Raw genomic sequence first — 25,075 nt, forward strand, 5'->3', positions numbered from 1 at the left:
AACCTTCTGTAAGTGCCCATAGCCAGGGGATTTCTGCTCCATTGCTTCTGCACTCACCAGCGTTTGCTGGTTACTTCTCACCCCCACCACTCTTTGCAGCATAGCTGGGTCTAGTGTTCCAGTCAGCAAAGGTTCCCTTGATCTTCTGGGGCTTAGACAGCCAACTCCCCTCACTATCCTGGAGGGTAAAAGCTCTGGTGAATGGGGCTGAGGCAGCCTCTCAAACAACTAGGGGTTGCCACTTATTGTTCAAGAGACTAGCTGCTTTCAGTTAAAACAGAACTTAGCCTGGAGGTGTTGATTCTTCATAGGGATCAAATCTCCTCCTGAGATTTTTTTTCTGACCTTCTCAAACTGTCCAAGGAGGACCCCAGTTATGCCCCTGTTCTTATTTCTCTCCACCCACACTTTATTCACCTTAAGGTATTATTTTAACTTTTTTTTTCCATTTCAGAGAGCTGCTGTACATAATCCTCCCCCATCTTCTCTCCCCCACTGTATTCATTCTACTTCAATGACATTAATTTGTGTTGTCCCTTTCCAAAAAGGGTTTTCCTTCCACTCCTTTTGCAACCCCCTATCCCTTCTAGGATTCTATAGAATTTATTCCCAAGAATTCTCAGAATTACTGTGGAGGCAACTGTGTGCAGTAGGAATTGTTGTTACCCTCATTCTGGAGGTGGTGTGTGTGTGGGGGGCTTTTCCTTATTACTTATCTCTTTCGATGTAGTCATCAGCCCTGTGAATTTAGGTTACCTTGTTCTACCCCTCTCTGAGCTGCTTTTCCTAAGACACAACCTTCTACAGTAGGACTCGGAGGAGTCACCCCATTTCCACCCCCACCTCATGTTTCATACTCTTTTCTCACCCCTCCAGTCTTCATGGGCTAGCTTTCGGGTTTTGTCAGATTGTTCACTTTCTCATGGCTATTGCCAACTCTCCCTTCTCCCCGTGTTCTGCCCCATAGAGTCCTATCTTTATCATCCTACCATTTAAGGCAGGGGAAGAGATTGAAAGCTTCTTTACTCTTTAGTATTGAGCAGTAATTCCCCTTTCTCTTACTTTTAATTCATTCTCTCCCCATCACAGAAGCAAATCTCTATTATCCAGCCAACATCGATCCATTAATTGGGGAAGGGGGGAGAAGACAATTCCCCTCCCCAACTATTGTTTCCCAATTATACTTAAATTCTTTACCATGTTGATACTCTGCTTTCTCACTGCCAATGTATTTGTTAGTTTTAAAAAAAATGAAACAAAAGAAAATACTCCCCATATCTTGAATTCATGTCCTTACCAAGTCTTGGCCATATCTGAGAGGACTTGACTTTCTCCTTCCTCAGTTTGTAAACTGATTACTTACTTTGCTCACATTCTGGGTTATTTTGAGTGAATGATTCAAATTCTTTCTCTTTATTCAACATGCAGTTATTTTCTTTGAGGTTTCACTTTTTCAGGATGTTAATTTTTAGGTGCCAGCTAACCTCCTTATCTTTGTATCATATTCCAATTTTTCCATTGACTTCTTGTACCTGGAGAATTGTAACATTCTGAGGTACCTTGAAATTGGAAAGTTTTTTTTATTACTCCTAAGACTTATTCTAAAATTTGATTTATCAATGATTTAAACTTGGGAGTTTCTTCCTGTTGTTTTATGGGTTCTTTCAATCTAGACTTCAACATCCACTTCCAATATTTCTGGTGTGAAATTCAAACTTAGCTCTATTTTGTTCAGTTCTTTTTACATTGTGATTATCTTCTATTTTGTAAGCTAGAACTTGCTTTGCTGTGTATCAAATGATTATGGGGAAAAATTAAGATGTTGAGACAGTTCTGAAAAATCAGGGTAATGGGGGCTGTTCACAAAACATTGCATACATCTTGACAAACATTCTGGAACAGTCTGTGATTATTACAAGAATGTTCCAGGATCCTTTGTAATGACTGAAAATGTACTAGGATGCTTTGGAAATAACCACAAAATTTGCAAAACTCTGGCCAATCAGAAGAGAGAACACCCATGTTACTCAAGATTGTGTAAGTTGATTGGTTCTTCATTATTGCCTGTAAGAATGCTATTAAGGGGCAGCCAGGTGGCGCAGTAAGAGCATCGGCCCCAGAGTCAAGGATGACCTGGGATCAAATCCAGCCTGATACTTAGCACTACACCCAGAAATAACTGGCCATGTAACCTTGAGCAAATTACTTAACCCCAATTGCTTTAAAAAAAAAAAAAAAAGGAATGCTATTAACTCCCAAATGGTATCCTTGTACTTACTGAGGTTTTGGACTTAATTTGTTATACAATTGCTAATCTTGCTAATCAATTGATATGCTTGAATTTTATTGCCTTAGTACTAATCAATTTCATTTACAGCAATAGCCATTTTTTTTTTGGTGGGTGAGAGTAAGGTATTCATTTCTGGTTTTCCCTTCACTTATAAATCTCGATTTCAGTAAAGAGGTATGGTGGTACCATGAACAATGTCTCGATGAGTTGGTCTAAATTTATTTTAAGTAGCTTGTGGTATGTTATTTTACTTTTCTTCCTGCCATTGGTTGTTTTCTAAATTTCAGAGAATGTAATTTGCATTATTTGACACATCAAGGGAAGTCACTCATAAGAAACTTGTGACTCCACCATTTTCCCCAAGATGGTACAGACTGGACAAGGTCCAAAGAGTGACCACCCCTGTGAATACTTTAGGTAGTAGAGGGAGGTTATTAGAAATAAGGAGACTGAAATATGTTGACCCAGGCCAGAGTACATGATAGAATATCAGTGTGAATGCTGTATTTCCTATTGGATGTAGAGACAATGATGGAATGGAGCGAATCTCAAAGGAGACTGATGGCAACAGGGAGAGATTTTCTACACTGCAAGTAGAAACGGAGTATGCCTATTACTCCTAAACCACCATTTTGGGGAAACTTAAATTTTTTTTCTAATTTCTTCAATTAAGAAGTTTTTATTCTCTCCTATACCTTTGAAGGTAGGGATTGTCTTTTGCCTCCTTCTTTGGCACTTACATTTATTGAATGAATGTTCCCCAGATACAAACGAATGCCCTCCCCCCACACACACCTCCCCACTTTTATTTGTTAAACAAATTCCCCCATTGGCCAGATTCAAGTCTTGTTTTCCATCTTGAATACATTGCTTGTCAAGAGGTGGGCAACCTGCTTCATCAATGATCATCTGGAATTCTGGTTTAATCATTGCATTGATCAGTTTTTGACTTTCCAATGTTATATGAATTATTGTGACTGTTCACTCTGCCATCACTTCAAAATATCTCCCCAGGTTTCTCTGCAACTGTCTCTTTCATTATTTCTTGCAGCACAACAGCATCCTATTGTGTACCATAATTTATTTGGCCATTCTCTAATTGATAGGCACCCTCTCAGTTTCCAGTTCTTTGCCAGTACAAAAAGCTACTATGCTTCTGTACCTATGGGTCCTTTTTCTTTCATTGATTCCTTTATATAGTATTGCTGGGTCAAAGATGATGCATTTTAGTTGCATTAATGTAATTATTTTTCTAGCATACTCCCAACATCTGTCATTTACCTTTTCTGTAATTTTTACCATTCTGACACGTGAAGTGGAACTTCAGTTGCTTTATGATTTTCATATGAGTGACCTGGAGCATTTTTTCATATGGTGATGCAGCAAGGTGGTCCAGTGGATGAAGTAATGCTCATATTTGGGAGTTCAAATCTGCCCTTAAACATTTACTAGTTATGTGATCCTGGCCCAGTCACTTAATTTTATTTGCTTCAGTTTCCTCTTCAAAATAAGCTGGAAAAGGAAACAGCAAATCACTGTAGTATCTTTGCCAAGAAAACCCTGAATGAGGTCACAAAGAGTGGGACAAGACTGAAAAATCGATTGCTTAGACTTCACCCTTTGAAAACTGCCTATTCCTATATTAGGAAGGTTTAGAAGTGATCTGTATCAGAGAGTAGAAATGGATGAGGTATCCTTCAAAGAAAACAAGGTTTCTAAGAGCACCAGAAAATGGCAAGCAAGCACAGATATCTAAATAAAAGGAGCTAATTAACAATAAACACATGTATCATGGAAGCAGAAGGCAAAATATAACAGTGGCTAGGTGATGTAGTGAATAGAGCACTGGCCCTGGAGTCAAGAGGACCCGAGTTCAAATCCAGCCTCAGACACCTAACACTTACTAGCTGTATGACTTTGGGCTTTTCACTTAACCCCAATTGCCCTGCCCTCCCCCTCTCCAAAAAAAAAACAAAAGCAAAGAAGGCAAAATACAGGGATACGGTACAGTTTTAGACAACTTCCAACAGCTAACTGTTGATTTGCTTTGCTTCATTTTGTTTAGTTTGGGAGTAGCATAGTAGTTTGGGGCATGTTATATCATGTCACATCATATCTAACACTAACACACACACAGAGTTTGACTAGTATCTTTTAATTCCTGTCTAGTAATAAGACCCCACTATACTTTCTCCCTGAAGATCAATGGTACTCGGTAGGTATTTTCCCATTTCTTTTGACAGATGATGGAATGTATTTCTATCAGTCTCCATAGCAATAATCAGTCAACTGAAGTCTTAGGATGTTTGCAAATTCTTTACATTTTTGTAACCTTCAGAAAGGAAATTCATTAAATATTCCGGGCTAGAGAATTTTCTCATGTAGCAATACAGAGGACTAAAGAGGGTATGAAAGGACCCCAGTGAGTGTATATTGTTGGTTATCTAGCTCACTATTGTACTGTCTAGATGCTTTTTTTCTCTCTGGTTGCTAACAGCTAACTACAAATTTAAGTAAGCCATCCATCTCCTTGGAAAGATGATCAAAAGCCTGGCTCTGCCCAGTTACTATCTTGCCTTGGGGCAAGTTATAGCCATGACTGGCCTTGTTTTTCCCCTCCATGATTTTTTTTTAAAGTGGTGGGGGAAGGAGGGCAGGGATTTGACTACCTGACCTCTAATGTCACTTCTAAACTCACAGAGGAGAAAATGCATATGAAAGTGTTTTGTAAACTATAGACACTATTGTATAAATGTCTCAAAGCAAACATACCCATATGGGATAACGACATGGATAACAGCAGCTTGAGATATGCCGTAACAGTTAGCATAAAATGATTATACCCTGCTTATGGGGCAGCTAGATGGCCTGGTGGAGTCAGGAAGACTCTCATCTTTGTGAGTTCAAATCCAGCCTCAGATATTTACTAGTTGTGCAATCCTAGGTAAGCTACTTAACCCTCTTTGTCTCAGTTTCCTTATCTGTAAAATAAGTTATAGAAGGAAATGGCAAACCACTCTCATTATCTTTGGCAAGAAAACCCCACACAGGGGCATGAAGAGTCAGACACAACAACTGAATGACTAAATAGTTTGAACGCAACATGATCTATAAGAAACTGAAATCAATCTAGACAATTAAACATAAAGTTGATCTTTAATGACTTATCTATTCCAAACAGACTCTCCATTTGGCAGTAGGGGTAGGGGTATTTTTAAGAGATGAATTTGGTTATTTCTGAAATTTCACATAACATTAACAGAAAGCATGTACTATACAGATAGTTCTTGACTTAACAAATACATACACTGCTCTGTACCTCCAAGACTCTTTCCTGGCACAATGAAAAACCTCAACACTTTCTAGAAAAACTCTGGAAACAGTTAAGAAACTGAAGGGGAGATCCTTTGGAAAGCAGGAGTATTTCAGAGAAATTGATTTTGCAGGCAGAATCCAAGGCAAGGCTGGACTACTTAAATGGTGATACCAATGTTCCTAATGAAATAGGTTTCTCTGACTCTTCCACAAGAAATCAGACACATTTGGAATGCAAGATTCCATTTAACAATATAAACACTTCGGGGAAGGTTGACTCAATTAGTCACCCGTATTTTACAACATTTAGACTTTTCCTTACGACATATAGTTAATATATTACTTTCACTGGGCTAACAAGGAGTTTCAACTGGAGAAAGGGATTATTATATTCATTTTGGAGAAGAAAGCTGGACTTTGTTGGCATCCTGCTGTATACACTTAGAGCAATGAAAGAGGGTTACTAAGAATTAAGCGAAGAATGTAGAAATAAGGGGAAAGTATCAAAGAGTCATTTCAAGATTTTGCCTGGGTTAGTCTTCTGCTAAGAAAAAGGAGAACATCATTTTAACTACCTTAAGGAAAATAAAATAAATTATAGGCTTTAATTTGGCTGACCTTAAAAAAAAAAAAATCTTAATAGTTTGACCTAGTTTTCCAATCAACGTATATCATCAAGTACAAATGCCAAAAGGAAAAAAATTTCAATTATGAAATTCAAGTTCCCTCAACAACCAAAAATCAATTTCAGGATATTCAACTATCATTCTGAATTTTTGTTGTGTTAATAATAGCAACTAGCATCAGAGAAACTAAATGAAGTAATTTAAGACATGGTCTTAACAAGTAGAAAATAATCATCACACTTTTCCCAACTTCTTAATTTTTCATATAAAAATCCACAACATTCAACGAGCTCTGTAACAAGTAGGAAATGGACTACCTGGTTTCTTGATCAAAGCTATCCTAGCACTTAAGTCCCTGATTTTAACACAACAGATTCTAGCATATTGGTGCCTAAAAAATGTTTTTCAGAGCAGAAATTTAAAAAGAAACAGGAGCTTACAAAATCAAACTACCTGGTTTAAAAAGTATAAAAAAAAAAAGTCATTTAATTTCACAATTGTCAGAAACCCAAGTATTGAGATGACTGATAGGGAAAACCAATGACTGATGAAAAGGGAAGGATATCCAGTTGACCTGCCAATTACCAATCTGTCCAGACTTCATTTGCTCAGCCTCACATTTCCCTCCTTGTCAAACTTAATCATCTTGCCTCACTTTCACTCCTGGACTTTTCTGCTTCAAAGATGCAGCTACTTTTCCTTGTCAGGAATGCATTTTCAGTTTTCCAAAATTTAGTTTTTCTTTCCCTGGATTAACACTGATTCTGATCCACTCTAGAAAAACAAATTTTACCTAATTAGGAGGAGTTGTAATTTGTATTATTTAGTGATAAGAAACCATGACTTTCTTTAGAAGGTATATTTATGGCGGTAGCAAGGAGGCTGGGAAGTTCAACCCTCACCCTCCTTTCAATATTTAAGTCTATCTTCTTTCTTTAAATGCCTAAGAACAGAAAATTTTTTGCTTTATTTTTGTTGAGAAAGAACTGAATAAACAAGTGAGTATCAACTACAATGGGTAGATTTTTTTTTTTAAAGTTTCACCATTTATGATGTTTCAAGATTTTATGGAGATGGTCTAAAACATCTTCCACAGAGTTGTACCCCCCCTCTCAAAGTACTTTGGTTACTACCAACACAGAAAACCAGTTTCTTTGTTGACTGCCGGAAGTTTGTCTGAAGAGAAGTTTTACAGCAGTACTTTCTCTTAATGTTGCTTGTAATCAGATTTCCAACAGAGAAACTATAAGAAATAGGTAAATCTGCATAACAAAATGCACTAAAAAGCATTCACCAATAGAAGTACTATTGAATATACAAACATTACAATTGTTTCTTCCTCCTTACCCTTCCCCATTCATTATTTTGCAGTTTGCCGGAACATTTGAAAAACACTTTTTTGAGTATTACTAGGCTGTAGAGAACGTGTGTTTTTGGAAGAGTTGGATGCCTTTCCTCCCTTATTAGCTTTAGTTTTCTTTTGGATCATAGGAGGCGGCTGCCAGTTTTCATCTTTGGAGCTTCTTCGAGGTTTTGAAAGCTCTGTTTCGGGTTGTTTTTTGCTGTTCTTTTCCTGGGAACACCTCCATCCATTTGGAGATTCATCGGGATGCAAGGAGACTTCAGTGCGTAAGAGATAAGCGTCTGGGGACCCTTTCTGCCGATTCAGTTTCACCTGCTCTTTATCCACCTCTCTCTGAAGCTCTAAGGCCAATAACCTATCCTGCTCTTCTTGCTTGCGCCTCTCAAAGAGCAAGTGTTCCAACTCTATCAGTTTCTGTGCAATGTTACTGTCTATCTCTTTTTCTGAAGAAGCATCTGTACAGAGTTTCCTTCTCTTTGCAGAGCTACCTGAATCTTTATCCATCAGCAGACTCTTTTCTTCATTTTCTGTATTAACAATTCCATTTCCGATTACTTCTGCTGGATTACATAAAATGTAATCGTTCTCTGGCTTGCCAGGAGACTTGGCTACAGCCTCAGCAGAAGAGAAAAATCTGGTGTGCACTTCATGATTTGTACAAAAATGTTCATGTGTAACTTTATTTGGATTATTCATCTGTGATTTAGTTTCTTTCTCAAGACATTCTTCTTCCACACTAAAGGCACTTAAATGAGGCATAGGTGAATTTGTAATCAAATCCTTTGCAACTCTGCTCTGACTCTCTAGGAAAACTTGTGGAGATAATGGCATATCCTCATCATCTTCTTCACATGCAGTATTCTTTACATTATTGCTAATACCCTGCAGGAAAAAAAAAAAGATGTAGTAAAATTCAGCAAAAAGTTAAATATTGGTCTTATATAAGCTATTGAAAAATGCTAAGTGGGAAGTCATAAATATACAGGTAAAAGTCATTTATGCTTTAGAAATTAAAACAAAATTTTGAGAAGTTAGCCATTTGTCCAAATACATCTTGAGCAATAAATAGCAGCCCAAGCAATTCATAATTCTTCTTACACATATTATGAATAAGGCTTTTTTTTCCAAAAAACAAAGTTTTCCCCTGATACTATTTATCCCTCAGAAAGAAAATGATTTTTCAATCTGAATGGGATATCACTTCTTCATTTTTGCTACTATTAAAACTAATGTTGAAGACTCATTTTCCAATCACCAAATTATTAGTTACATTCAACATACTTAAACTTTTGGCTTATAGCAGAACTTACTTCACAGTCAATACCCAGGGGCTGCTGCCTTGAATTGTAATTCTTTCTGCCTTTTGAGACCTGTGGGCTTCCTGGTTTGGTCTAACCTATTGCATTTATATATATTCCCTGGCTCCAGGGTGCTCACCTAGACCCTAAGAAGAAACCTAATTTTATGCTTCCCAGCTCTAATACAGATGTCCTTATCAATGATTAACTGACAAACTAGGAAAAAAATGTTAAGTTTTAAGAGAAACACTTACATATTTTCATACACTGCTCAAAATCTTCTAAAGCAGCTAAACAATAAACTGTTCCAAGAATTTCCTAGTCACCAAAATACCTTAGATATAGAATTCCTGTTATCTTCTGCTGCAAATTCAGGTTGAGATGTTTGTATTGAGACAAACTGGGACTTTGGTGACAAATACCTTTTAAAAAGAAAATGTATATTAAAGTTAAACTGTTTTGAGAAAGACACTTGATACTCCCCATTCTACCCACCTCCTCCAAAGAGATCTAGAAAATGTACCAGAACAAATATTTATAGAAAAGTAAGAAAAAGTCACAGTGAGTTAATATTTTTGTCCAAGGAAACAGACAAAGGGGGCTGGCAGACAATGAGGACATGACTTAGAAGTCTTTACTCTGAAGGAACAGAGTTTGGAATATTATATTCCAGAAGGCAAAAGGATATAATTTTACAACCAAGATTAACTTAACCAGCAAAACTGAGTATAAACAAACAAGGGGAAAAAATGGATTGTAAATAAAATAAAGGACTTCCAAGCATTCCTGATAAAAAGAAGAGAGTTGCACAGAAATTTCAAAATTCAAATACAAGAGTAAAGAGAAACACAACAAGTTAAATACAAATGAATAATCTTATGGGACCAAACATGAATAAAGTGCTTACATTCCAATATGGGGATATGACACATGTCCCCTAGAGCCCTATCATCAGGAAATCTTTTATACAGGAAGTCTAGATAGAAGGCCTGGGAGTGATTCTATTTGGTTTAGATAATATTAAAAGAAGAATAAGGAGGAGGAAGAGGAATAGTGTTGGGTGTGGTGAAGGGGAAAAGAAAAATTATGTCTATACAAACAAGAAGGGGGTGAGCAGCTGAAATGTGAACCTCATTTTCATCTGGACTAGTTAAAGAAGGGAATATTCAATCACAGAGTTAGAGAAACATTTCACTCAACATGGAAAAGTAAGGAAAAGTTGTGGGAAGACAAATCAAGGAAGCAATTACTCTTAATCAAAACAAACTCTTAACTAAGAATGTATGAAAATATTTATAGTTCTTTTTGAGATAATGAAGAATGGGAATCTGAGGGGTGCTCATCAAATAGAGAATGGCTGAATAGGTGGTGATATATGAATATAACACATCATTATCATGCTGTTAGAAATGATGAAAAGGATGGATTCAGAGAAACTGGAAAGACTCGGATGAACTGATGGAGAAGTGAAGTGCATAGAACTAGGAGAACAATTTATACAGTTCCAACAATAATGTAAAAACAACTTTGAAAGATGTAGAGAATCTGATCAGTGTAATGACCAACAATGATTTCAGAGAGCTAATGTAAAGCATGCTACCCACCTCTTGACAGAAGTGTATATAAATATGTATAGATCTGTATCTACCTTATACCTATATCTATCCAGATATCTATAGCTCTATAGGTTTAAAATTTTCCTTTCAATATGATCAATTCAAAAATTTGTCTTGCTTGACTATACATATTTGTAACAGCTTTTGTTTCTCTCGATTCTCAATGCATGTGGGGGAGTGGTGGTGGGGAGTGAAGATAAATTTCTGCAAATTATATTAAGAAAAAAAGGGGGCACAGAGTCAAGATGGCAAGAGTAGAAACAGGACTTCCACGCAGCTCTGGCTTCCACCTCTTCCAATTTATGTAAAAAATGACTCTAGACAAACTTTGGAGCTACAGAACCCACAAAATGACACAGAGAAGCTAACCTCCCGCTGAGGACATCCCAGCAGGCCAGCAGGAAGGGGCCAGCACAGCACTCTGGGAGCCCAGCCCAGGCCCATGGGAGCCTGAGGTAAAACCTCAGGCTGGCCTGGAGGGACTTCACATCACCAGCAGCTGTGGTGGTTTCCAGAATTATCAACTCATAGATGCCAAAGACAAAGTGAGAGATCAGTGTAGACTTTGTGGGAACAAGTTCGGCTTTTGCCCCCATGGCGAAAAGCAGCTGAGGCTCCATGGCCATGCTGCTTCAGAGCTCCTGGCCTGCCGATTGTAGAGGGACCAAGCAACCATTCTGAGGGGTAATTGCTCTTGCTTTAGCCTGCTTGCATCCGGATTGCAGTCTAGGGTGGAGGTCCTAGGGTGCGTGACCAGCTTGCGAGAGTGTGTGGAGACCTCAGAGAGGGCAGCCAACTAATAGCTCCAGCAGCTGCGAAAACCCCAGCGATTGGGAGAAAGTTCCCCTTTCTGGCAGCAGACCTACTGTGGCAAAAAGGCTCAAAAGTCAAGTAACTGAGTAGCAACATGAGCAAGCAAAGTAAGCAGAGCAATGCAACATAAGACTCCTTTTTGGGGAACAAAAAGGATAAAAGCATGGAACAGGGGGAAGACAGCGGAACTCATAACTCCTGTACCAAAAGCTTCCAAGAAAAATATGAGCTGGTTACAGGCCATAGAGAAGCTTAAAAAGGATTCTGAAAACCAAATATGAGAAATGGAGGAAAAATTGGGAAGAGAAATGATGCAAGAAAATTATGAGAGTCAACAACCTGACTGAAGAAAATAACACCTTAAAAAATAGACTAACTCGGGGCGGCTAGGTGGCACAGTGAGTAAAGCGCTGGCCCTGGAGTCAGGAGGACCTGAATTTTGGTTCAAGCCTTAGACACTTAACACAAAAAACTAGCTGTGTAACCTTGGGCAAGTTACTTAACCAAGTTAATTTAACCCCAAATGCCCACCAAAAAGGCAAAAAATAAAAAATAAAAAAAAGACTAACTCAGATGGCAAAAGAGGCTCAAAAAGGCAATGAGAAGGAAAAAAAAAAGGATAACCTGCTCACTATTAAAAGACTGTGTACTCCAACTTCCCATAATTATTCTCAAACTAGATAATATTAACTTTCAAAACCTTGTTATTATGACTGATAACTTTATTGGTTACTTGATTTTTACTTTAACCATGGGATCTAAGGCCTAGATTCCATCTCCACTTTGACTTGCCCAGGGTCAACACAGCTATTAAGTATCTGAGGCTGGGTTTGAACCCAGGAAGGCGAATCTTCCTGATTCCAGGCCTAGCACTCTATTCACTGTACCACCTAGCTGTTCATGTGCATGTGGGCTGCATACTGACTTAGAAAACCACAAATTAGGATTATCTATCTTATATTACAGGAGTTTTGCAGGCCACAAGCCTGACCTTTACCTCAGAACACTAACTCTAATATAGGCTCCCAGTCAATAAAGTCACCAGTCAAAAAAATGCCAATAGAAAGTATTAGATATCATAAAACAATAATAAAAAGAGAAATGAACACCATTTATAAAAATAAGATGAAAAATACGTATATATCAGAAGTTAAATACTGTAAACACCAGAATCTCTTTTCATTATATATTAATACTGGACCACCTGCAAAATTATAATAGAGTCCTTGCATCAAATTTTGACTAGCACTGCTACAGAACAGGAATTCTTAGTCTTTTTTGTATCATAAACCTTTCCGAAGTCTGCTGAAGCCTATGGACTTCATAGGCTGATCTCCATGGACTCAGAATCTTTTAAAATATATATAAAGCAAAATACATAGGGTTACAAAGAAAATCAATTCTACTGAAACAGAGTAAACAAAATATTTTTAAAAGACCACAGATCCCAGGTGAGGAACCTTTGATAGAAGCAAAGAAATCCACATTATACAACATGAGGATTATAGCAGTTCCTTAATTACTTATTAATTTAACACAGCCCTAGTGACTTACTTTTGAATACTTCCAACGCTTAACTTGCTCTTAATCTTCTTTTGTTTCTTACTAGTGACTGGTGAAGACTGCTTAGCATTTGAAGGAGAGCTGAAGACACTTCTCTTATTCAGTTTGTTCTTGAACAAAAGAAAACATTCAGAAAACACCAGAGACTTTATATGATTATATCTATATACAAAACTCTATTTTTACAATTAAGAATTTATAAGAAAATAACAATAGGAGTTGGGCTTCAATTTACTCTCCATAATAGATGGAGACCTGGCTTTGGACTAAGAAAGAGCCGAGTGCAAGTCCTGCTTCTCAGTGGCCCAGGTAGCTCAGTACAACTTAAGTTCCAAATAAGGTGTCAATATGCACTGCCATAGTCAGTTCCTTACCAGAATGCTCAGACATTAAATCACAGGTCTAATAAAAAACAATGTAAATACTATTTCAGAGAGACTACTTAAATTAGAAAGATACACTTTTAAACACCAGAAGTACCCATTTACTTTAAAATGACATACAAATGGCAATTTATAACTCATTAATTAAAATATCTTGGACTCTTCAGTAGGATAATTGATCTTCAGGAGCTGTTCAGACAGGTATTCAACAGCATGGGATTTATTAGTATTATAGGAACTTGAAATTATGTTTCTCTAAATGCAATCCAAGAGTTGATAGATTCAAAATACTACCTACACTTAAAATTATATAAATAAAAAACACTGCATTGTATAGAGCACAAAACTTCTCTTTCTTTTACCAAAAGGTAAGTGGATGACTACACAACTATCAGTCACAATACCTATTTTGTAGAACTTCTAATAGTCTTTTTGAAAGTATACTTTGTGGTTTGAGTCTTTATTAGTCATGTTAAGACAAAATTTATCAACAAAAAAATGAAAAGTAATCTATAAATTCCAACTTTTCATGCATTCAATGACCAAGTGATCTTTAAAGTTCAACTTAACTAAGTGCCTTTCATTCATGACAGTTACCCCTAATCAGTTTGGACTGGTGCATTTTCTTTCTTTTTGCCTTTTGGAGGGCAATTGGGGTTAAGTAACTTGCCCAAGGTTACACAGCTAGTGTGTGTGTGTGTGTGTGTGTGTGTGTGTGTGTGTGTGTGTGTGTGTGTTAAGTGTCTGAGGCCGGAACCTAACTCAGGACTGGTGCATTTTCACTGTACAGTCAAGCTGTTGGACTAGATAGATGCCCTATTTATTCTAATAAAAGTCTCTTCCAGCTCTAAGCACATTGCAACTTTTGTACAGTTAATATGATTTTCTGTTTTAGGACGCAAATTTTACAATTACCCATAAGTTCTTCAGAACAAAGTGGGAAATACACATCCAAATAAATCATCAATATGGCAACTACTTTAACCTAAACGAAGAGACAATTTAAGGGTTGGAATAATAGCATCTGAAGAGACAGGGAAATATGATAAAACATGTCCCAGATGGACTTTTCTTCACTTCTTGTGTTTTATGAATACACTAAAAACATGCTTTTAACTCACCATGAAATGAATACTTAAAAAAAAAAAAATCAAAGTTCTGGGGCGGCTAGGTGGCGCAATGAGTGCTGGCCCTGGAGTCAGGAGGACCTGAGTTCGGTTCTGACCTCAGACACTTAACACAAAAAAGCTAGCCGTGTGACCTTGGGCAAGTTACCTAACCCCAACTGCCCTCCAAAAAAAAAAAATCAAAATTCTAAGGACACTGTATAGTGTAAAAAGTAGTGATTTAGGATCCAGAAGATCTGGAATCTCTAATCCTAATTCCAACTGTAATACACGGTGTAACCCTGGGCAAACTACTTAAATTCAATTTTCTCAGCTGTAAAAATGAGGGATTTTGACTGGATGTTCAAGATCCTTTCCAGTTCTAAAATGTTATGATTTTATTTGGTGATACATTTCATCTTCTTCATTGCCTCATTGTCTTTACTGATGTCTAGATGTCTTCAAAGTGTCACAACGTCTGGTTCATTTTACAAATTTTAATTTAAATGACTACATGGAATTAAAGATAAACATATATTATTTTAACTATGAGGCAAATAAAACCTGAATCCTGGAGCTGTCACAAATTTAAATTGCTTCTCTTTATCAAGCAGTATCAGGATAGAGCAGCTGTGACTTAGAACAGACTCCAAGTATTTTCATTTCCTCATTTATCCAAGTTTATTTCAATTCCCAACTTGAACTTACCAGACTGATACTGATTTCTCTGGCTAGCTCTTCATCTCTTTTCAATTGTTCCTCTATTTCTCCTTGCCATGATCGCCTGTGCTCTTCTTCCTCCTCTGCTAATAATTTCTGAATGTATTCTTCACTTGCTTTGCTTTCTTCTTCCTCATAGGCCCTTCGTTCAGCCTCGACCTTAAAATTGTTTATTAAAAAAAAAAAAAAGAATCTATCAGACTACTACAGATGTTAGACTCATCTATCACAACAAAAAAAGTAACAATTTTAAAAGACAAGAGGCTCTAAAATTATATTTCCTGGATATATATATATATATATACACACATATATATGTATATACAGAAGGGAAAATGAACAACTACTCTGGGGGAAGGAGTAGAGGAAAGGAATAAGAAAGGAAGCAGAGAAAAAGAATTAGGCAGAAAAAATTTAAATATCTTATTACTTCACATTTACCCTCACCATTTACACAGACTAACATCCAAGACTACAGGCTTTGAATATATAGGTGGGTGTTCAAATATTTGTTGCATTTTTAAAAATTTACAAAACTGCACTTTTTCATAGGCAACCCAGAAGCTTTCATGGTTTCAACAGTCAACTGATCTTTTAGGACATTTTATAACTGTTGACATTTCACTCTACACAATCCTTTTACCTGACTGAATTTTTAAAAAATGTTAGGTGCTGGTAAAAGAAAGCAGAATCCTAAAACACTCTAAAATGTGTTTATTGCTTTAAAGCAGTGGTGTCAAACTCAAATAGATACAGATTCTTGCAGGCTACATCCCGACTTAGAAAATCACAAATTAACACCTATCCTGTATTATATTTTTATTTGTTTTGTTAAACATTTCTCAATTACACTTTAATCTGGTTTTGTCTCACTGAGGTTTTCCAGGTTGCTGACAACTAGCCTAAGACTTCAAAGAAATACACACTTTTATAAATCAGTTTCCAATATATGAGGTTATATTGCAACTAAAATATAAATTTTGTAGACCAAACCAAAATGATTAAAACATTTCTATCTTGGTTTAATTTCATCAGTGAGATGTAATGACATTTCATCACACATCTGAAGTACAATCCTGGAGACACAGAATGAATCATTTAGCTAAAAGTTATGGAGAAGTTCATTATTGGTCACTGAAGATGAAGGGACATAATGACTCATACCACAGGCACAGAAAAAAAAGGCACGAAGCTTTAATGAGCCCCTAATTCTATTTCTTCAGGCTGGTAAGAGTAGGCACCCCCTACTCTACACACACACTCCCAAAGGAGAGACAGTGGATGATTAGTATCTCTGTTCTTAAGTCCAAATCAGCAGTTTAAATGGAACTGTGATCATTTTCCAACAACCAATGAATTCATACTGGAGGAACCAGTCTATAATCATATTGGCATTTTGCTTTAAATGAAACCTGAAGAAACATTATCTGTAGTTAAACTGAAGAGCAGCTCACAAATTATCTTCAGAAGAGTAAATCAAGGAGTTGTTTCATGTTATACCTAAATGGCCAACAATTGCACAGGCCACATGGACTTCCTGCCTTGCAGTGTTCACGATGTGTGTATAGCTCACTAGGAAGATAATTTATAGATTATATGGCAACAGCTGTGGTAAACAAGATAAGTAAAGGAAGGGCAGTGAAAACTGTTGGAAAATATGATTTGGGTTTAAGAAATGAGCTGAAGACACTATAAAACTATTTAGCATCAGAGCTAGACTTTTCAGAAGTCCTCACACCACATTATCAACATTTTTCAGGAACAGAGCCAGAGAGCTGTGAAGACTTTTCTAACATTGCTCTCTCCTGGTTCTCCTCCTGCCTGTATAACCTCTCCTCAGTTTCCTTTGCTGGATCTTCAAGCAACACATACTAACTGTGAGGGTTCCCTAAGGCTCTGCCTTGGGCCCTCTTCTCTCCCACCTGGTGGTCTTACCACTTCCTTATACAGAGGATTCCCAGATCTAGGGATCCAGTCCCAACCTCTTCTAAGCTTTAGTCTCATTACTTTTGTGCCTTTTGGACACAAAGGAGATGTCCAGTAGACATCACAAATTCTACATATTCAAAAGAGAATTCATTATCTTTCCCCCAAAACTCACTCCTCTTCCAAACTTCCCTACTGCCGTTGATGCACCACCATCTCCCCAGTCATGTAACATCACAACTTTGGTATCATCCTCGACTCCTGACTCACCCCTCACATCCAATCTGTTGCCTTGCATTTACACTGACAACTTCTGTCCTATATACATCCTTCTCTCTCTGCTCATAGTCACCACCTCCCACCTGGACCACACCAATAGTCTCCTGGTTGATACCCTTTCCTCAAGCTAAGTGGTCCAATAAAGAAAGAGCTGGGTCTGAGTTAGGAAGATCTGAGTTCAAAACTGATCTCAGACACTTAATAGCTGTGTGACCTTGGTTGGGTAAGCCACTTATCCTCTGCTTGCTCCAGTTCCCTCAGCTGTAAAATGTCCTAACAGCACGTACCCAACAGAGTTGTTGAGAAGATCAAATTGGGGTAAGGAGGAGGAAGTGGAGTTACAAGTAATTCAGGGAAATCAGATCAGGCAAGATTTCATGTAACAGGTGGACCCTAGGGATGTTAATGGGAACAGAGGAGAAGCCAGTGCTTTCTAGGCAAGGGGAAAAGTCTGTGCAAAGGAGATGAAAGTTGTAGCTGAGTAATAGCAATTTGGCTGTACGGTAGACTAAGAGAAAGGGAGTAATGCATACCAAGGCAGGAAAGGGCCAGGTTCTGAAGGTTCTGAATATGCCAAACGAAAGATTCTATGATGGGGGGAAACAGAGAAGCACTGGAGCTGACAGAATAGGAGTGATATCATCGTATCTGCTCTTTAGCACAATGTGAAGGATGGATCTGAATGAGGAGACCAACTAGGAGATTACTGTGATATGCTACATGAGACTAAACTAGGGTCCCAAAGTCTGAGCAAAGAGAAGGGGACTGCCAAGAGGTGTTGTGGATATAAGACAGACAAGATTTAACAACTGATTGAATATGTGGGGTAAATGAGAGCAAGGGGCTGAAGATAAATCCAAGGAAGCAAACCTGGGTGACTGGTAGAATGGTGAAGTCCTTGACAAAAACAAAATTTGGAAAAGGGGTGATTTTTTGAGGGGAGAGAAATGATTGAGATGCCAGTGGGACATTTAGTTGGGCATGAGCAACAGGCATTTGATAAGAAGGATTAAGAGATTAGGATTTACCACAGCCAGAGAAAGAGCTACAAAGTCTGAATGCAGATGGAAGCAAACCACTTGCCCTCTTTCTTTTTCTTGTTTTGTTTCCTCTTTCTGACTGTTCATTCCACTGGTTATAATCCTTCTTTACAACCTGACTAACATTTAATATGAAGGTATTTGTAGATCCTATATTTGATTGCATGCCGCCATGGAGGGGGAGGAGAGGGAGGGAGAGAAAATTTGAAATTCAAGGGATTGTGGAACTGAATCTTGTAAACTAAAAGTAAATGAATTAATTAAAATAAAATAAATACGTAAATGAATGAATGAACAAATAAGCAAATAAATAAAAGTGGGTGTCAAAAAAAAATCAGGACTTAGTGGGGCTGGTTATAAAGATCCCGTCAACATCTGCTCAGAGATGAAGATTAAACTCATGTGGATTGTTGAGGCCATCAACTTTAAGTGTATATATATACACACACATGCACATATATAGAGAGAAATTAATACATATTAAGTGTAATATAAATTAAATGTAACTCTAAGTTATCTATTCAATGCCATCATAATTAAATTACCGAGATTTTTTTTATTGATTTAGAAAAAAATAACAAAATTCATTTGGAAGTACAAAAGTCAAGAATATGAAAGGAAACAATTAAAAAAATATATAAAGGAAGGAAGTTTAACAGCACCAGATCTTAAAACTATATTATAAGGCAATAATTAGCAAAACTATCTGATACTGGCTAAAAAAAAAAAAAACAGAAAGGTAGATCAATGGAACAGAGTAAACATACAATTTACAGCAGCAGGTAAATATAACTTTGTATTTGACAACTGTAAAGACTTAAGATTTTGGGATAAGAATCCATTATTTGATTAAAAAAAAAAGTTGGGGAAAAGTGGAAAGCAGTATGACAGAAACTAGCCATAGACCAATATCTTATACTGTTTACCAAGATAAGGTCAAAATGGATAAATGACCTAGATATAAAGAGAGAGTTTGCAAGAAAAACTGAAGAACATGTGACATTATTACTCATCAGAGTTATGGATAGGTGAACTAGAAAAGTTAAGTATAAAATAGTTTGTATTAAATTAAAAAGGTTTGTACAAATAAAATAAATGTAGCCAGTATCAGAAATGAAGCAAAAAAATTGAAGAAAAATTTTATAGACAGTTTCTCAGAGAAAAGTCTCATTTCAAATATATGAAGAATTTTGTATAATATTTTTTTTTTCTTGGAGGAAGGCAGGACAACTGGGGATAAGTGACTTGCCCAAGGTCACATGGCTAGTAAGTGTTAAGTGTCTGAGGCTGGATTTGAACTCAGGTCCTCCTGACTCCAGGGCCAGTGCTCTACTCACTGTGCCACCTAGCCACCCCAAAATTCTGTATAATCTTTAAGAATATAAGTCATTTCCCAATTGATAAATGGTCAAAGGATATGAACAGGCAGTTTTCTAATGAAGAAATCAAAATAGGAGCAGCCAGGTGGCTCAGGGAGTAAGAGCACCGGCTCCAGTGTCGGGATGACCTGGGGATCAAATCTGGGTTCAGATACTCAGCACCACACCCAGAAATAAATGGGCTTGTAACCTTGCGTAACCCCGATTGCTTTAAAAAAATAAAAAGAAATCAAAATAATTTAGTCATGAAAAAATGCTCTAAAGCATAATTGATTAGATAAATGCAAATTAAAACAACCTTGAGATATCATTTTTACACCAATCAGATTGGCTAAAATGACTGAAAGGGAAAATGACAAATGTTGGAGGGGATGGAGAAAAATTGGGACACTAATCCACTGTTGGTAGAACTGTGAACTGGTCATTTTGGTAAGGAGTTATGTCCAAAGAGAATTGTCTATATTCTTTGACCCTGCAATACCAATACCAAAGATGATTAGAGAAAAAGGAAAAAACTCCTATCTTCTAAAATATTTACAGTAGCTCTCTTTGTGGTGGCAAAGAACTGGAAATTGTAGGGATGTCCATCAACTGGGGAATGACAACAAGTTGTGGTATGCGATTGTGATAATACTGTGCTATAAGAAATGATGAGCTCAATGATTTCAGAAAAACATGGAAAAACTCAAATGAAATAATGAAGAGCGAAACGAGCAGAATCAAGACACTGTATACAGCAACATCAATATTGTTTAAAGAATGATTTTGAATGGATAAGTCATTTTGGCTATTATAAATACCTAAATTAACTATAAAGGACCTATGAAGATGCTATCTGCATCCAGAGAAAAAACTAACAATAGATGTGGATAGTGGATTTGCAGTTTCACGTACAATTATTTTTTATTGTAGTTATACAAATGTTCGCTTCATTCCATAAATTAAAAAAAAAATAAAGTGCTATTATTTCTATAATGTCCTGTTTCTACAGTTCCACATTCCCTATGATGTATAAAGTGATATGGTTTTGCTCCGTAGAATACTGACACTGCAAGGATTATCCCTTAATCCCACTGAGAAATGCTAAGGAATCAATAATGACATTTGTTAAACTGATATTTGTAATGCCAAGCAAAGGCAACTTCCCAAGGTTCAAAATACCAGCATAGCTGCTCTCCATTTTATGCAGTGAAAAATTAAGAACAGAGAAAATCAAAATATAGCATCATTCAAAATACAGCATTCACCAAGTGTAATTCAATCAAGTACTACTCCACCCCTAGGCAGTATTTCATTTATTTAGTTAACCACAGCCCCTCTTCTCAAATGGAGATTAGTTTCCAATCATTAGTAAAGTACATTCATTTGGTCAATCACAGAGCAAAAAACAAGTCAAAAGTTCCCCACCCTTGGATCACAAGAGAATCTACCCCAGAGTTACAACAAGCTTAAGCACAGCAGTTAATACCCAAAGAGAGGTCTTTTCTTCATCTTGACCTGAGGCAAATTCTCAGCAATCTTTGTTCCTGGGGAGACAAAGCTTAGCAAGGCCACAAGATACATTGCCAGGGTCCTCATTAATTCATTCTCTGTCTGCAGAACAGTCCTAGGACCCCTGAAAACATTAGCAAAACCCTCTTCCAGTATTTCTGTAAACATACAACAAGAAAATCCTTCTTCAGGACTTCTGAACCAACAGCAAGGTTCCAAGACTTCTGAACAACAGCACTGTCCCTCACCAGTGGACAGAATTCACTCTGTCTGCAGAACAGTCTCTGGAGCTCTGAACCAACAGCAAGGTTCCAAGACCTCTGCAACAACAGCACTTTCTTTCACCAGTGGGCAGATCTGGCAAAACAACATCAAAACAGCCAGACAAAGTACCAGCATAACAGCCATGTCTCCTCAGTCCTTGGCAGCTCTGGGTGGCAACTCTCAAAAGTCCTGGGCAATTCAAAGTGTCCCTCAGCAATCCTCTCAGTCTCTACCTCCAAGATGCTGCTTCCAAAAAGTTCTTCTGCCTCTCTCTTTGCTTGAGTCTCTCTAAATTTAAGTCACCAGCTCCTCCCAGTTCAGCCCTCTCTTTTCACATCAACAAGTCCATCCCACAAGTGGGATTCACAAGCTCTGGGTTTTAACACAATCAATCCAAAAACCAAGGCAATACAGGGGGATCTTTAAATTACATTACTGTTACACAGTGATGTACTGGTCCACTAGCTAGGGCAGCGGTCTTGGCCTTCCATAAAAATGAACTGTGCTAACTGTACTGCTCAGAATTCATGTGACATTTAGGAGGCCAATGGGATCTGTGTCATGTGGATTCTGCAGAGGCACTTGTAGCAGCAAGCACCCCAAGCGTCCTCAGGGTTTGCTGCCCATACAGGTTCTTGGATCTGCTTTGTTAAAGGAAAGCAACTCAAAATGGGTTAACAAGCTTACTTTAAATCAGTCAGACATATATCGTTTACCTTGTTCAGGGGAAAAGGTCAGCACCCTGAACCTCAAAGTATACAGGCATAATTATCAAGACAGAAACATCAAGTAGACAGATTTCCAAACTGTCCAACCATTACATCCATACCCAGTCAACATCTGGGTTTCCACATTCTGGGTTTTTCAAAGCCGGGGGACTCTCAACAACGGCTTCCCAGAATTCAGATCAAATCACAGAACACTTCTCAAATTGAGTCCCAAAACAAAGCTACACATCAGGGCTTATATAGCCTTCTCCTGGCTCAGAGAATGTAACAACCTTATTGACTCACTGGCCAATCAAGAAGTATCTACTGAAAAACAAGCCTCCCTCCCCAGGCTTCTGGCGCACTTTAGCCTAGGGGCAGGGAAGATCTTTAAAATTTACATTCAACATTACAGCACTTTGGTGAAAAGTACTAAGGGAAGACAACTGAAAACAATGCTCAATCCTTTTATGGACAAATGGGATTGGCTACAGATGGGGAGGTGGGAATTAGCAGATTAAGAAGAAAGTTTCTATTCACCCTCATGAACTCTTTTTTTCCGGGACTTCCAGGGAGAAGAAGATGAGGGTCCTTGCCCACTGTACCCAGAGCACGGCCCTGGCTCAGCAGAGAGACAAGGAGTCCCTGCAACAACGTTGATTCAACCCACCTCTGTTGAAGGAGCTAGCACATGGGGTGGGGGTGGGGGGAGAAGAAAGGGAAGATAAGGGGAGTGATCCATGGTCGAGGCTGGGCAAAGTATGAGTAATCAATGAGGCAAAGAACTTGAGCTCAGAGAACAGTATAATGATGAACTAGTTATTTATATGGTTGAGAACAGTAAGGGGGAAAAAAGTGAAGTTAGAGGAAAGCATGAAAAAGTGGAGGGAATAGTGAAAACACAAGGAAGACAAGGCAGCCTTGGAAGGCTGCTCATCAGCAAAGAGAGAGGTACCAGAAAGCAAGAGACGGGAAATCAGAAAAAGGTGAAAACACCAAAGTTATTAAAGGAAAAAACCTCAATAAAAGCCAGATAAATCAATACAAAGGATCCTAAAACTGAATAAAACCTCACAGGGAACACAAAGCTCTCTCAACAAATATTAAAATACAGAGTATCCCTAAAAACTGGACACACAGGAAACCTCATTAACTATGCATATTTTCAAGAAATGAAATGAATGAAATTTTCAAAATTTTATTTAATTAGCATAAATTTAACCATGACAATTTCATATGGAATAGAGGCTTTTATCAGCTATTGGGGATTATTTTCCCTATTAATGAGATTAATTTAATTAGTTTATGAGATTTCCTATGTGTTTCCTATAAAATCTCATTTATGCTAAAAATTTCATTCATTTCATTTCTTGAAAATATGCATAGTTAATGAAATTCCCTATGTGCCCAGACTTTAGGGACACCCTGTATTAAATAAATTAAATTAAAACCTGAGAAAAGACAGAATCTTGTAAATTCCCCACATAAGAAAAAACATCCAACTGGTATTAAAGAGGGGAAAACAAGCATTTATACAGTGTCTACTATTTGTTGAGTGCTCTAAGTGTTTTTTTTAAAGTTTCATTTGATCTTCATAACAACTCTATGCAATATCAAAGGACTCATGAAGAAAAATGCTGTCCACTTCCAGAGAGAGTACTGATGAACTCTGAGTACAAACTAAAGCATACTTTCTCCCCAAATTTACTGTAATTATTTTTGGGCAGTGGAGTTTGCAACATGGCTAAAATGGAAATGTTTTACATGATTTCACAAGTATAACTGATATAATATTGCTTGCCTTATGAATGGGTGGGGAAAGAAAAAATAGGGAACTAAAATATTAAAAAAGAATGCTAAACATAAATGATAAATAAAAAAACTAAAAGATAACAGAAAAATAAGGGTGAGCACTATTATTAACCTCATTTTACAGCTGAGGAAACTGATGCAAATAGAGTCTAAATTATTTGCCCAAGATCACATAACTATTAAGTGTTTGGCTGGATTTATACCCAGGTCTTTCTGAACCTAGCCCCAGTGCTCTATCTACTATGCCACTAGCTGTCTCTAAATGAAAATTAAAGAGAAGTAAAATCCATAAATAAGTGGGGGCAGAGCCAAGATGGCAGAGTAGAAGTAGGAAATCGAGTGAGCTCCTGTACCAACCACCTCCCAATGACTAAACAAATTTTAGAGCTACAGAACCCACAAAGTGAGAGAGAAACAAATCTCTGGCTGAAGGCAGGCTGCCAGGCGGCCTACAGAAAGGGTCTACTGCACCATGCTGGGACCCTAGTGTAAGTCCTGCATGAGCCCTATTGGCCCAGACCCAGAGTATTCCCAAATAGCCAGGAGACTTCAGGAGAGTGTATCACCAGCAGCTGTGGCAGCTTCCAGACTTCTCAACCCATAAATGCCAAAGAGAAAGTAAAAGGTCAGTGGGGAACTCTGTTGGAACTGGGTGACAGAGGAATTCGGTCTGGGCCCTGACCCTGGGGCGATAGGTGGAGCTGCCCAGTGGCTGCCTCTAGAGCTCCTGGCCTGCACATCATAGGGGGACTAAGCGACAATTCAGAAGGTAATCACTTTTGCTTTGACCTGCCTGGATCAAGATCGTGGTCTTGGGTGGTAGTTCTGGGGTGAGAAAGGCCAGTGTGCCAGAGCTTGCGGTGGCTGTAGAGAGAGTGCTCTCCTCAGACCTCTGACAACATTTGCAAAAACCCCAGCGATTTGGGACATAGCTCTCTCCACCCTGGAAGCAGAGTTCTACCATGGCATAGAGCTCAAAAGTCAAGTAAGTGGCTGGCAAGATGAGCAAACAGAGGAAGTACAATCAGACCAAAGAATCCTTTTTGGGGGACAAAAAAGGATCAAAACATGGAACCACAAGAAG

General features: G+C 37.8%; 1 protein-coding gene across 3 annotated transcripts in view; it reads right to left on the reverse strand.

The window, feature by feature from the left end:
• Nucleotides 1-5,427: 5,427 nt before the first annotated feature.
• The window catches only part of RNF168 (ring finger protein 168), a 30,305-nt gene continuing 10,657 nt past the window's right edge, over nucleotides 5,428-25,075 (reverse strand). For all 3 annotated transcript variants that reach the window (XM_069065023.1, XM_069065022.1, XM_069065024.1), the window contains exons 4-7: nucleotides 15,082-15,252; nucleotides 12,876-12,994; nucleotides 9,227-9,314; nucleotides 5,428-8,476 (exon numbers count right to left, since the gene is read on the reverse strand). In XM_069065023.1, the coding sequence (XP_068921124.1) occupies nucleotides 7,592-8,476; nucleotides 9,227-9,314; nucleotides 12,876-12,994; nucleotides 15,082-15,252 (1,263 nt within the window). In that variant the 3' untranslated portion in view covers nucleotides 5,428-7,591. The remainder of the gene's footprint in view (nucleotides 8,477-9,226; nucleotides 9,315-12,875; nucleotides 12,995-15,081; nucleotides 15,253-25,075) is intronic.

This window comes from Petaurus breviceps, unplaced genomic scaffold, assembly GCF_028583685.1.
Source record: "Petaurus breviceps papuanus isolate PSGF00001 unplaced genomic scaffold, PetGlider_PUasm1.0 90654, whole genome shotgun sequence".
NCBI classification, from domain to species: Eukaryota; Metazoa; Chordata; class Mammalia; order Diprotodontia; family Petauridae; genus Petaurus; species Petaurus breviceps.